At 33.2% G+C, this 15581-nt stretch overlaps 1 protein-coding gene across 3 annotated transcripts in view; it reads left to right on the top strand.

The window, feature by feature from the left end:
- LOC136851496 (uncharacterized) overlaps positions 1-13545 on the top strand; it is a 98907-nt gene extending 85362 nt beyond the window's left edge. For all 3 annotated transcript variants that reach the window (XM_067125632.1, XM_067125631.1, XM_067125630.1), the window contains 3 exons: positions 6579-6623; positions 11128-11290; positions 11803-13545. In XM_067125632.1, coding sequence (XP_066981733.1) covers positions 6579-6623; positions 11128-11290; positions 11803-11854 — 260 coding nt within the window. In that variant the 3' untranslated portion in view covers positions 11855-13545. The remainder of the gene's footprint in view (positions 1-6578; positions 6624-11127; positions 11291-11802) is intronic.
- Positions 13546-15581: the final 2036 nt, after the last annotated feature.

The raw sequence follows: 15581 nt of genomic DNA, 5'->3' as shown, positions 1-15581 counted from the left end.
GTGGGTCCTGATTAAGACCCAATTCAGAGCGACGAAGGTCCGACACTCCAGCAGGAGGTACCTTTTGGTATCCCTATTGACCTTCTCCTTGATTAAAACGCCGTGACGCATGCGAGTCTAAGTTTGAGATGTGGACTCTCTCAGAGGTGTAATGGTCCAAAATGTTTGTTGGTGTTTAGGAGGCTGGCTTCGCCAGTTGCAGAGCCTGGGTTGTGTATGTATTTATTTGGGGTTCAGTGTTTAGGCGCTGATGTGTGTGTATATATATATATATATATATATATATATATATATATATATATATATATATATATATATATATATATATATATATATATATATATATATTTCATATAAAAACATTTGTATATATTCTTGGTTAATTGATTTCATTTGTAACCCCGGTGCGGTAATAAGATTTTCTCTCTCTCTCTCTCTCTCTCTCTCTCTCTCTCTCTCTCTCTCTCTCTCTCTCTCTCTCTCTCTCGTGCTACCTATTTAACAATACTGAAAACTGTTCAACCCATATATTGAAAAACGTGGGTATAAAACACCCAAAAAAAATATAATCAAGGAAAAAGGTAAACCAGATATCAAGACATTTTTTAACAGACCACAAAGACACTGCTGAAGAAAAAAAAAAAAAAAAAAAAAAAAAAAAAAAAACGCACACAAAGAAAACACAGCCAACTTCGTCTGTTGACTTTCTCCCACAAAGAACGCTCAACCCTCCCCCCAACCATTCGATATTCAACGGTATAGCTGCGCTACGTTTTGAACGAACGCGAAAGGTAAACAGGATCTTAAACACAACAGAGAAACTCTGATAAGATGCCTCCTAACGCCTGTTCGTTCATTCATTTATTTATTCATGCATTCATTACTCTCTCTGCTTTCAATGATCGAGTCTTCTCTGTTTTCCTAAGGCTTAACGTTAAACAAAGACGCAGCGTCCGCCATAACAGTCGGGGTTTCTGATACGGGCTGTAAAGTTCATTTGAGAAACAACACTGGGATTGAAAGACATCTGAGAAACAACACTAGGATTAAAGACATCTGAGAAACTACACTAGGTTCTGAGGATCAGGACTATGATTGCAGACCATTTGAGAAACAACACTAGGTTCTGATAAACAGGACTAGGATTGAAGAACATCTGAGAAACAACACTAGAACTGAAGACAATCCGAGAAACAACACTGAATCTGAAGAACATCAGAGAAACAACACGATAAGACTGAAGACCATCTGAGAAACAACAAAATGAACTGAGTAACTTCTGAGAAACAACACTAAAGGATTGGAGAACATCTGAGAACCAACACTTGGACTGAAGAACGTCTGTGAAACAATACTAGGACCTGAGACCATCTGAGAAACATCTGAAAAACAGCACTGGATTAAAGACCATCTGAGAAACAACGCTAGGACTGAAGAACAACTGAGAAACATCTGAGAAACAGAACTAGGATTCAAGATCCTCTGAGAAACAACACTACACGATTGCAGATCACCTTCGAAACAACTCTAGGACTGTAGACCATCTGAGAAACAACACTATAAGACTGAGGAACATCTGAGAAACAACGCCAAGTATCATCATCAGTGCAATCTGTTGTGCCACGGTTTATTTTGGCAAGGGGGTGTACCCGAACCAATCTGATGACGTCATCTTGACTAATACGAACCATAACACGGTTATGACAGGTTCAGACTGGGTGGCGCTGTTTCCGGGTTATGCCATTTGCGTCAGGATGAGATGACGCATCTGAGCGTAAAAAAAAAAAAAAAAAAAAGATGAAAAACGGACATGACAGATTGGTACAGAAGCAGGGAGGATGGGATGTAGGCGTCTGCAGAGACAGAAGATACAGAGCCTGTATTTAGCAAAAGTGACAGATTGACAGAAGCAGGGAAGGTGGGATTTAGGTGTCTACTCAGACAAAGAAGTGGCGTCGCATATTTGCTCTTTTAATCAAAGAATTCTGTCAGCCATGATTTTCTTATACACGTCCCACTTTGCAGAGTGCATCACCTTGCCATGATCAATAATTTGTCATATATTTGTTCTTTTCTTCATCATAGCATTGTGTCAACAGCAGTTTTTCTCTATACCTTCACATGAGCATTCTATTCTATAAAAAAACTGCTTCACAAGTTTAATAATAATAATAATAATAATAATAATAATAATAATAATAATAATAATAATAATATGTAGTATTGCAAGTGATAGTTGTATCAGCTGCATTCAATTTATTTAGAGTTTTTTCTCTATCTCTCTTTCTCTGAATTGCATTTTCATGGTTACTGCAATTACGGAATTGTCGGGTCTTCTACCTACATATAATAATAATAATAATAATAATAATAATAATAATAATAATAATAATAATAATAATAATAAAGGTGGAGAAGTCCACACTGGTGAAAGTCCAGATATATATTAAAAATATATGCAAAGCGAGACCTTTCGAGAACCTGCTCGATTCTCCCTCTCAATCAAGCAGGTTCTCGAAAACACTCGTTTTGTACACACATTTTTAATGTATATCTGCACTTTCACCATTGTGGATTTCTTCACCATTTTAGTGACTCATGCTACTGTAAGATTTTAATAATAATAATAATAATAATAATAATAATAATAATAATAATAATAAAAAAAAACTTTTCACTGACATCTATATCTGTATTTTGGATGAGTGACATTTACTCGCGCAGACCAGGTACCGGGACCAAGAGCCATTCAGCGCGGTATATCAGGTTTAAGAAAACAAACCTTGCTTCATAAAAAAAACTCCCCCTGGTTAAACATATTCGTACGCTTTTCTTTTCGTCCAAGAAATAACATTGACTTGAAAGGGTTATATTTTTGTATTACTCATTATTAGGGTATATTCGTCACTTATTATAATATAATATCCCGATCAAAGTTTAGTACGCTGTAATTGAAATCATTTTATAAATATCATCATTTGTATCGTGACTATGAAATTGGTAAAATAAGTTCACTATAATATGCATGTGTATGCATGTGTGTGTGTGTGTGTGTGTGTGTGTGTGTGTGTGTGTGTGTGTGTGTGTGTGTGTGTGTATATATATATATATATATATATATATATATATATATATATAGTGTGTGTGAACTTATTTACTATAATAAATATAAAAATATAAATGCATAAATTCTCATATATATATATATATATATATATATATATATATATATATATATATATATATATATATATATATATATATATATATATGTATAAATATACTTATTTACTATAATATATATAAATTTACATGCATACATTCTCATATATATATATATATAGTATATATATATATATATATATATATATATATATATATATATATATATATATATATATATATATATATATATATATATATATATTATATAACTATCTTACACACATAATTATTGCGAACTTATCTTACCCATAATAATATCATAATAATAATAACAATAATAATAAATTTTCCTATTTCTCATAACCTTAATCCTCTCTCTTTCTTTACGCTTCGAATTACTAAACATTTTTAAACCTGTAAGACGCTTCTTCCTTTTCCTTAACATTTTGGTAATTTCTCCTTCAGTTTTCCCATTTCTTAACTGTTTGCCTTGTGTAAACTTTCTTCTTCTTCTTCTTCTTCTTTTCCTTCTTCTTCCGAGATCCTCGAGAAACTTGGGTACGTTTTATAGCCGAGACTGTATAAATATGAAATGGAGGTTCTGCTCGGGACGGGAAAAAATTAGAAAAATATATTGGGCCGTCTGGGGTTAGACAATTTAGCCAGATGCAGAGGATTTGTGGGACGTGATATATTATTATTATTATTATTATTATTATTATTATTATTATTATTATTATTATTATTATTATTATAAAATTAAACTCTTTTGACCTCCTGGGATTTTGTACTGCAATGACTTGCTTCACTTTCGTTGCATCTTATCTTATTATTATTATTATTATTATTATTATTATTATTATTATTATTATTATTATTATTCAGGAGATGAACAAGCAAGCCCACCAAAGGGGCCATTGGCTTGAAATTGAAGCTTCCAAAGAATTTGGTGTGCATTAAAAAGAAATAAGAGGTTATTATTATTATTATTATTATTATTATTATTATTATTATTATTATTATTATTATTATTATTATATTACTGGAATCTCAAAAGTCCAAGCGATGATGAAATGCATCACTACCCAAAATCAATTCTCCTTGTATTTTATAATTTACTTGCATTTTTATCTAATTATTTATTGATGCGTTAATTGGTTTTTACCTTTTCTAATGATTGATCTCTTCCTTCTCTTACTTCTTTCTAATGAACACCATCATATTCTTTGGAAGCTTGAATTTCAAATCAATGGCCCTTTGGTGGGCTTGTTCCAAATGAATAGCGTTCATCTTCTGAATAATAATAATAATAATAATAATAATAATAATAATAATAATAATAATAATAATAATATAATAATAATAATAATAATAATAATTATTATAATTATTATAATTATTATTATTATACAAATAAATTACCGTTAATTTCCTGGGATCTTATTCTACAGCAATTTACCTAACTTTCAGTGCATATTTTATTAATCATAACTCCTTCTAATGTCATTCCATCCCTCCCCGCACACCCCGCGTTCATTATTTCTGTTTTTTTTATTAGACTTGCGTCTCATCCCTCTAGACAGACGACGCACCCGATTTTAAGCCAGCTTCCGTGAATCTCGTGGTGCTTTGATGATTATTAAAGCAGAATCACCATCCTTTCTAAATCTGACAAGATTCTGTCGTCACTCCAATTTAAATCTTCTCCTCCATCTCCTACCAATTTTTTTTTAAACTAGTGTAAAATTAAATCTTGGCATTTTCCTTAATGCTGTCATACTGACAAGAACATTCGCTCCTTCTATTCTGCTACGGTCTAGGAAAGATGTATTAGCTCATTAATGCAATGTTCTTGGGAAAGATGCAAAAAAATAAAAAAAAAAATAAAAGCTTGTGAGATTATCGCGTGGACGTGTTACCCAAATATGTCTTGACACTCTTCAGTTTTTATTTTTATTTCGTATAACAAAAATTGTATTTTAATATTCAAAATATCCCAGAGAGAGAGAGAGAGAGAGAGAGAGAGAGAGAGAGAGAGAGAGAGAGAGAGAGAGAGAGAGAGAGACCTGTTCAAATACGACTTTTTCGTATAATGAAATTTACATTTCAAAATATAAAATGTCCAAGAAAGAGAGATACAGAGAGAAAAATGCTAGAGTTAAATGAGAGAGAGAGAGAGAGAGAGAGAGAGAGAGAGAGAGAGAGAGAGAGAGAGAGAGAGAGAGAGAGAGAGAGAGAGAGGTGTTCAAATATGACTGCTTTTTCGTAAAATAAATAAAAAATTTAAATTTCAAAATATAAAATGTCCAGAGAGAGAGAGAGAGAGAGATATTCCAATTATGATCAGTTTTTTTTTTTTGTTTTGTTTAATCAAATATGTTGTAAAATGTAAAATATCCTAGGGAGACGAAAATAGAGAGAAAAAGATACCACAACTGATAAATGGAGAGAGAGAGAGAGAGAGAGAGAGAGAGAGAGAGAGAGAGAGAGAGAGAGAGAGAGAGAGAGAGAGAGAGAAACCTGTTTGCAATCGGGCGCCCACCGCGGGGAGCGCATTGTGTTGCAAGAGATGCATTAGCGATTAGAGCGATGAGCAAACAAGAGTAACTGTTCTCGAACTAAGCTCATTATCTCGCCTTTGTTCTTGAATCCTATTAGGGAACAATCCTCTTTGCTTGTGAATGCATGTATGTATGTATGTATGAATGCATGTAAGCAATTTATATGTATGTACATGCACTAGGAAACGGAATGTGAATTGCTTATGTATACTGTACATACATACATATATACATACATACACACACAAACATTTATATATATATATATATATATATATATATATATATATATATATATATATATATATATATATATATATATATATATATATATATCAGTGAGGCTTTATACTAGCAAAGAATCTCCCCAATGGTGGCCTGTAAATGATGGCACGTTTTGAAGTGAATAACAGGCCTTGTGTGGACCTCTGGATCAGTTTAAGCCAACCTATATACCTTTACTTTGTCACGTAAATTCTCGTATAATATGAATGATAATAAAAGCAATAACGATAAATGTTATTATTGTAAAAAAAAACCCAAATCGATTATAATCCTTATTCTATATTTTGGCGAGCCTCTATTATTATTATTATTATTATTATTATTATTATTATTATTATTATTATTAAGTGGGTCTTTCCCACTTCTTATCCTTATCAGCACGTCATTTTCTAGATTTCACTCGTTAGCATTATCTATTTTACACATTTTCTTATGAAAACAGCGTTCATTTCATCTCGGTTCCCTCTTAATTCCTAGACAAATATCTCTCTCCACTTCTTCACCCCTTCTAAAAGCCTCAATCATACTCATTTAATCAATACTGAATGCATTTTCTTCGTTTTACAGTGATCGACTGGCTGGAGGACTCCAGTGCTCTTGTGCCGATGTTAGGTAAGTTTACCCTTTAATGATAGTCGCAGTGTACGTTTTCTATGAATTCCCTTAATAGAAAACGATATAAAATTTGGGAAACTCCATTATTTCTTACCTTGTTTTTGACGCTCTTGAAATCAATGGAAAATTTAAGAAACACATTTAATCAAAATAATATGACTGTGAATAGATACTGCATATGCTTTTACTAACAAGGCTTTCCGTTGTTCACTAAAATTTGACTTCTGATTTCCATATTATGGAAAGAAACAGTAATTTTCTTGACATAAAAAATTGACAATTTAAAATTGAGTGTATATTTTTTTTTTTCGATAAGACATGCGAACCCAGAGTCAAGTTTTCCTGGAATATTGAGAATCACGAGCTATCCATTCACTTGGCACGTGCATGCAGTCATGAAGAATTCAATATTTAGCATCCAACCATTGTGGTACATTTTCTTGCCTATGTTTTGTCTCCAGATATTTTCTGTTTTAAATGATAATTGTGTGTGTGTGAAAATATTTCCTTTTAGCTTTCATCCAAATGAACACACACACAGACACATATATATATATATATATATATATATATATATATATATATATATATATATATATATATATATATATATATATATATATATATATATATATATATATACAGTATATATGATACAGTATATATATGAGTATGTATGCATGTATATCACACCTTCAGCAAAACATCAACACGTTTATGTGTGAGAAAAAACTGAAAATTTATAAAATAAAAAACCCTAAAATGAAAGCTAACAGCAAGACACAGCAGAATATTTCACTGCAAGCGAAAGTTCAGGAAACTATAATTCGGGAAATCAGACCCCAGCCGTCATTTACGTCGGAATAATGGCAGATTAGTGGCCGTTGGGATTAGAGATAACGGTAAGTTACAGCCTCGACCGATGAATCATATTGAAGTTGCGTTCGTTCGAGATATCATAAATCAAACGGGGTTATTTCAGAGGAGAATTACATAGATTGGTGTCATGTTATTAACAATATGCGGACGCTTGATGCTCATCTGCGCAAAAATGGTGCATGTCTGCTTAAGAACACCCAAGGAATTTTATTTTATTTCTTATTGTTTCCTTTACTTTAGTGAATATTACTGCCTTTACTTTTGTGAATATTCCTGCTTTTATTTTTGTGAATATTACTGCCTTTGCTTTAGTGGATATTACTGCCTTTACTTTAGTGAATATTACAGCCTTTACTTTAGTGAATGTTACAGCCTTTACTTTTGTGAATGTTACTGCCATTACTTTAGTGAATATTACAGCCTTTACTTTTGTGAATATTACTGCCTTTACTTTTGTGAATATTACAGCCTTTACTTTAGTGAATATCACTGCGTTTACTTTTGTGAATAATACTGCCATTACTTTAGTGAGTATTACAGCCTTTAGTTTTGTGAATATTACTGCCTTTACTTTTGTGAATATTACAGCCTTTACTTTAGTGAATATTACAGCCTTTACTTTTGTGAATATCACTGCGTTTACTTTAGTGAATATTACTGCCTTTACTCTAGCGAATATTACAGCCTTTACTTAAGTGAATATTACTGCCTCTACTTTTGTGATTATTACTGCCATTACTTTAGTGAATATTACAGCCTTTACTTTTGTGAATATTACTGCCTCTACTTTTGTGAATATTACTGTTATTCTTAAGTAAGGGGACGACCCCACCTAGTCATTTTCAGACCCAAGGGTGGCCTAAAATATTAACTCTTTAATTTGAGTTGAAAATTGAAACCAAAACAAAACTGAAAAGAGCAGGACTGCTAAGTGACAAGAGACCAAAGTGAATGGACGAACACTAAAATAGAAATGGCAACTATTTCATACGTCTACAGTGCACCACTCACCTTACACTGCAACCAGTAGGCCTAAACACTAAGACATTTTTAGAATGTCACATTACGACGCCACGAGGAAAAAGCTTCACGATTTAAAGGTGAAGGCTTCAGTTACCTTTGTCTTTTCGTTCTCTTCTGAGTCACCCCTGTTGGAGAAAAGAGCGTAATTTTGAATAAATAAATAAAAATTACTTAACTAATTAATTAATATGTATATGTGTATATACAACTGTATATTTTATATATAAATAATTATACATACCTTATATATACAGTATATATGAACAGCCTTCAGTATAATATATATATATATATATATATATATATATATATATATATATATATATATATATATATATATATATATATATATATATATATATATATATATATATATATATATATAGTGTGTGTACATATATGTAGGCTATTCATATATACATATACACATACATATCATATTATACATAATATATAAACACATATATACAATATATAAATATACATATATATATATACTGTGTATATATACAATATATGTATATATATATATATATATATATATATATATATATATATACAATATATGTATATATATATGTACATCGCTGAGGTGCATATACAGTATACTTATATATATAACCTCAGTTGTTCTCAGAATTCAGCGCTTCCGTGTTTCTGAGAACAGCTGAATTAAAATTGATCCTTTGACCTACCACGACGCAGAGCTCATGCAGTCTGCTTCTCTGAACTTTGTCAATGTTTACGTGACGTCACGCTTTTGCTAATGGATTACAAACATTTCTTTAAAACGACCTCAAGTTGTTCCACGAGAATATTTGTGTAAAGGAAATTTGGACTGGCAGGTTGACAACCTAGTGTCTTTATCTAGCCCAGGTTCGGATGAAATGATAATAAGGGGAAAGTGAAGAAAGAATTGTCAAACTTGACCACGAAACTACCCATGGATCTCTTCCTGAAAGATGGGAGACTGTGATTTGGGGAAAACGAAAGCATGTCGAGGGTTCCAAAGCCTGGCAGAAGAGGGAATGAAACGGTGATCAACCGCCTATGACAAGGGTCAGTGGCATACAATGAACAAATGTGGTAAGTGGTGGCCTGACAGGTAGTAAGAAACAGCCATAGAGGATTGAGAGAGCTCACTCATTAGCCACAGTGGAGGAGTGACCAAAATGATATAAAAATAACTTATAAGTTAACATGGTCCAAAATAGTACCTATAAAAACTGTTATAAGTTAACACAGACCAAACTAGTACCTATAAAAAAGCTGATTTATTTTATAAGTTAAGAGGCCAAAATAGCACCTATAAAAAACTCAGTTATAAGTTAGCGGGACAAAAACAGTACCTATAAAAAACTTAGTTATAAGTTAATAAGGGCCAAAATAGTACCTGTAAAAAAACTGAGCAATGTCAAAACATTTTGAAATCACCAAGTGACAAGCCTGACACTAACAGGAATTTGCATGACGCATGACTTTTTAAGCTATACCAAGAACTAGCCTTCAGTTCCATGTAAATAAAGTTATCTGATGCGTTTCCAAGCCAATCAACAAATCATGCGATCCAGTCATAAGTCATGTTACAATGCAGTCCATACAGGCCATTCTGCAAGGCATGACTCTTCAGTCATGCTGTAAAATAGTTTTTGCGAGTCATCTAATCTTTTAAACTTTTTACGACCAGGAGATATACCGAGAGGATTGTAAAATGCACTAAAATAAGCAAAAACATTTCATGTGTCTGAAGAACATGCATACAAACTCATATATATCATAGAAAAACTTTTATTCAGTTTTTGAAGGGATATATAAATACAGAACCACATTTTGAATATACATCTCCGGTGGTACATGCTGCAAGACAGAAGGGAGTTGTGCTTACTAAGGCACAGGAAAAAAATAAAAAAAAACTGCAACGATTTTGCGAGTCTTCTTTTACGTATTAATTTATTTATCACCTTTTCCTTCAACTTGTCTCACTCTGCACTAAACGAAGAAAGAAAGTATGATATTTATTGGCATCTATATGAAAGTTTTCAACATCCAATAATTCGCTTATCAAAAAGGGAGAACTTACTTATTCAGGACTTCGCAAATCTCCTTCGGAGAGGCAAATATTTAGGATGCCTATAAGTTCCTTAAACGTCAACCTAATGAATCCTTAAATAATCTGAAAGTCCCCTGGCAGAGCTACGGCGTGCTTTAAGTGGTGCACTGCAGGCAAAGCTAGATGGTTACTTGCAACTTTCCTTAGGAACCCAGCAGCATTACTTTGGTTTTCATTCTCGTTTGTTCATAATAATAATAATAATAATAATAATAATAATAATAATAATAATAATAATAATAATAATAATAATAATAATAATGTGATAAAAATCTACAATTATATAGTAAATATGTAAAATATAGTAATATATTTACTATATAACTGTGGATTTTTATTACACAGATTGTTTTTCACGAAATTGTGAACCTCTTAGCAATAATAATAATAATAATAATAATAATAATAATAATAATAATAATAATAATAATAATAATAATAAACCTGACGTGATGTTGCACAGTCTAAAATTACATTGTTTTACTTCAGAGGAATCTGCACCTCCGTCTCTCCCCATCCGATACGAAGACACGAATCTCGCTTTTGCCGAGGGGGGCGGGGAGGCTGTCCATCTCCCCGGCGGGTGCACGATTTCCGGAACTCAGTACAGCCAGTTGCAAGATTTTATGAAGGCACCGAGCATTGAGGACTGGTATGTTGTCAGTAATATTCTTCAGTCGCCCATTTATTTTTCTTTCTGCCAAAAAATTGGGTCTTTTATGAGATCAGAAACTTTTTAACATTAGAATTTGTTCCCAGATCTCATTTCCTTACTTCTTGCCTTTTTTCTTGCAAAAAAAAAATGGGTTTTTATGAGATCAGAAACTTTTTAACATTAGAATTTGTTCCCAGATCTCATTTCCTTCTTTCTAGCCTTTTTCTGCCAAAATTGGGTCTTTTATGAGATCAGAAACTTTTTAACATTAGAATTTGTTCCCAAATCTCATTTCCTTCTTTTATGAGATCAGAAACTTTTAACATTAGAATTTGTTCCTTTTTCCTTCTTCCTGGCCTTTTTCAAAAAAAAAAAATGGTTTTTGTGAGATCAGAAACTTTTCAACATTAGAATTTGTTCCCAAATCTCATTTCCTTCTTTTATGAGATCAGAAACTTTTTAACATTAGAATTTGTTCCCAAATCTAATTTTCCTCCCTTCTTTTACAGCAAGTGTAGCGAAGGGGAGGTCGTGTGCGCCATCAAGGTCTTCAAATCCTAACTCAAAGTCGGCAGAAGAAAGAAATGGAACAAGGGAAGATTGACTGAATGATTTGCAAATGAACCCTGGCGTCGCAGCTTCTTTGGTCGTCGGTGTAGTTTTTTAAATACGATATGGTGGTATATATATATTATCTCCCTACTGAGTCTGTGACCGAGGATAGTCGAATAGCCACTAAGTACATAATTACTTGTGTTTCAAGGCGGAATATACTTGCAGCTACTCTTGAAGAAATAATGGGAATTTATATATCTTTTACCCGTGAAGGCCGATGGGGTAGGAAACCCATTGCGTTTATGCAGGCCAGACCGGAAGAAAACGAAAAAAGGTGTTCTTTAAAAGGAAAGGGGGGAGGGAGGGAACGGGAGGGAGAAGAGTGGCGCTATAGAGGACAGCAATTTGGAAACAAAAAATTAAATTTCTGGTACATAGCCTCTTACCTTACGAATAAAGTAAATTCCGTTCATATTACTTTATCATTATTTTCATCACTATAATTATCATAATTATATTGAATTCAAGACGAGCCGATGCTCATATGGAACAACATTAAATAGCTGTTTATTTACAGAGTAATTCTCACTGAATGATAAAGAATGCTTTGGAGGACTCTCATGCAAATGTATGTAATGTATATGATTTTTTTCCGAGTTGCCAAAACTTATCTCATTACAGAATTTGTTGGTAAAGTGAAATCAGGTGGGGATTAGGACAAATTAAAAGAGAAAAATTATAAAAAAAATAAAAATTGTGCAGTTGACTGAAAAGGTTTGGCATAAGTGCACCAAACTCAACCAAGCCAAACTGGGACATGAATTTCTTCATTCACTTTAAGATCCCAAATATTTTGAAACACAGAAGTTAAGGGGTCACTGTGGCTGTTTGTGAAAGTATCTAATTGCTTTAGATCAAAACTAGATTTCTAAATAAGGTGAACTTAACTTAATTCTTTTCATTTGTCAGATTATGTGAATGTTATTTCATTCAGCCGTTGTAAAAATAAATCCCTATTTCTTAAGCTACTGTACCCGTTTCAATTAGCCTTTGTCAAAAATCCCTTTTCTTGAGCTACTGTATCCAGGTCCTTCAGCCTTTGTCAAAAATCCCTACTTCTTGAGCAACTGTCTCCGTTTCATTCAGTCTTTGTCAAAAATCCCTATTTCTTAAGCTGCTGTACCCATTTCAATCAGCCTTTGTCAAAAACCCCTATTTCTTAAGCTACTGTATCCATGTACTTCAGCCTTTATCAAAAATCTCTATTTCTTGAGCTACTTCATCCATTTCAATCAGCCTTTGTCAAAAATCCCTATTCCTAAGCTACTGTACCCATTTCAATCAGCCTTTGTCTAAAAAATCCCTATTTCTTAAGCTATGTACTGTATCCACTCAATTCAGCCTTTGGCAAAAATCCCCATTTCTCGAGCTACTGTTAAACTTCTTAAGAGTATAATATATTTCCTTTTTTTGTAATTTATGAAACATTTCGTCTCTTACCGAGGTTGTAAATATAGGTGTTAAGGCTTCAATGCTGCTTCATTTATTCATGATCTGTGTGTGTGCATAATTTATATTTATATCAAGAAAACGGTGCTGTAAATGTATTATATACTCATTTAGATATGTTCAGTATATCGAAGGTGGTCTTAGAGCATGCAAAAACCTTCAGTTTCGTAAATAAATGTGAGATATAACATAGTTTCTTTTTTACATTTTTTGAACCATAAAATTTTCAGTTCGTGAAAAATGATGGATATGAATTCGTTCTCCTTTTGCATCATGTTTAAAACATCGATAAAAAGTATGAAAATTGGAAACATCGAATCCTTGCCATGCAAATAAAAATTTTTTATTATTTGTCAGAAACCGAGTGACTCAAAGGGGGCAAAAATTTTAAAAAGTATTTTTTCTCAAAATGCATGAAAGCAGTGTTGCCGCCACTTGAGAACTCTGTTAGCAACAGCAACCCCACCCCCTTCTTTTCATATGAGGCCGGAGCTTTTTATTTAATGGGGGAAGGGAGGGAGGAGGGAGGGGAATCCATGCCTTTCAAGGTGTCTCCTTCATGACAACTTGATTGACATAAGCAAATACGTACAAGCAAAATCCACTGAATCTGATAATGCATAATGTAGATGAGGGTTCATCTGAGTAATTACCTAAAGCTGTCATAGTTAAGAAGGGTCAAACCTTCTTGCGGGCTGCTCCAGGAGCAAGAGCCTGTGGTGGCATAAAGCCAAATCATAAAGATCAAAAGTCAAGCCTTCACTCAGCGACAGTAGAGCTGGACCGTCAAAACGCTTCCATATCAGACCAGCCACCGGGACTTTAAAATTCATAATTAATATAAATTTGCAACAAAGATTACTGGATTACAGTAACCAAAATGACTGCTGAAAATTTTTTTTAAAAAGCCACTTTATGGCATAGAGGAAATCCAGATTACCATCTAATTCAGAATTCTGAAAACTTAGACTCAAAAAGATGAAAACTTTGGACAGACTTCAAAGAGTCACTTAGCCGAAAAAAATACCTCGCATTCTCACTTTTTATTATTCTATGCAACTTTAACTCATCATACACTCGTTCCTGCCAAGCCCAAAACAGCTCACATGCATATAATGCAAATATATGAACCCCACCCATAAGACTGAGGCGTCTGAAAAGGTTACAAAAACAGTTTATTTACACGAGAATATTGTCTTAGGTTCCCAGCATTCGAATGTACATTTTCTCTGGATAAAGTCCACGAGACAGAAAACGTTCCAGTATTGTATACAAAACTCCTAAAGTGACTATCAAAACAGGCCAATATATAATAAAAAAAAATATATAACATCTTTAGATTAATATGTAGCCTATCTTTTCATACCGAGGCTCAGATAGTACACTTATGTCATATAATTTCTCTTCAAGCAACCTGTCAGGTGAAAAAACATCAAATACAGCTTATCCAAGGGCTGTATATGAGAGAGAGAGAGAGAGAGAGAGAGAGAGAGAGAGAGAGAGAGAGAGAGAGAGAGAGAGAGAGACCTAAATGCCCATAGCAACTTCATTTGGAATCAAATCTATCCTGTAAATAGATAGTGGTTCAAAGGAACCTCATGTTGGTAGTAGCCTAACATCTCAGATTACATAATCTCTTTTTATACTTTCTATCGGGTCAAAATTAGAACGTTTGCTTTGGTTACTCACGAGTTAAAATATAAAAAATAAACCCTATTATTAAAAGTGCATTTGCAACAATGGTTGAGATGGGAAGTGTCGATTACCACAGATAAACAAACAATACGAAGATGACATTGAAGGGTAAGATCTGAACCATACAGACTTCGACTCAGAATTGATTGATGATGTACGAGAGAAGCCAATTCGGCAATTTCTGGTCCACCCAAAACCTGTTTACACCACACAGCTGTCCGCACAAACCTTAATATTTATTCCAAAGAAATTCATTTTTATCGAAATGCACAGAGAAGTGCCTTATCCAGGTAGTGATGTCATAAAGACTTTCAAATTGCAATTTCCTGCCAGTTAAGCAGAGGTGCCAGACAGTGCATTTCTTAATTGCCTTGGTTACGGCTGTAAGACCGGATTTCTAAGGCTTGGAACATTTTTATGACAACGTTTTCGTCTTCAGTACGACGCCAGGATGTTGCCTGGCGGGATTTAATGGGGATAATGCCCTATTCTTTCCCTAAATCGACAAAGGAAGAGAGAGATTAGATAC

This window comes from Macrobrachium rosenbergii, chromosome 23 (genome assembly GCF_040412425.1).
Source record: "Macrobrachium rosenbergii isolate ZJJX-2024 chromosome 23, ASM4041242v1, whole genome shotgun sequence".
NCBI lineage: Eukaryota > Metazoa > Arthropoda > Malacostraca > Decapoda > Palaemonidae > Macrobrachium > Macrobrachium rosenbergii.
The sequence above is the reverse complement of the archived record's forward strand: the minus strand, read 5'-3'. Positions and strand labels throughout refer to the sequence as shown.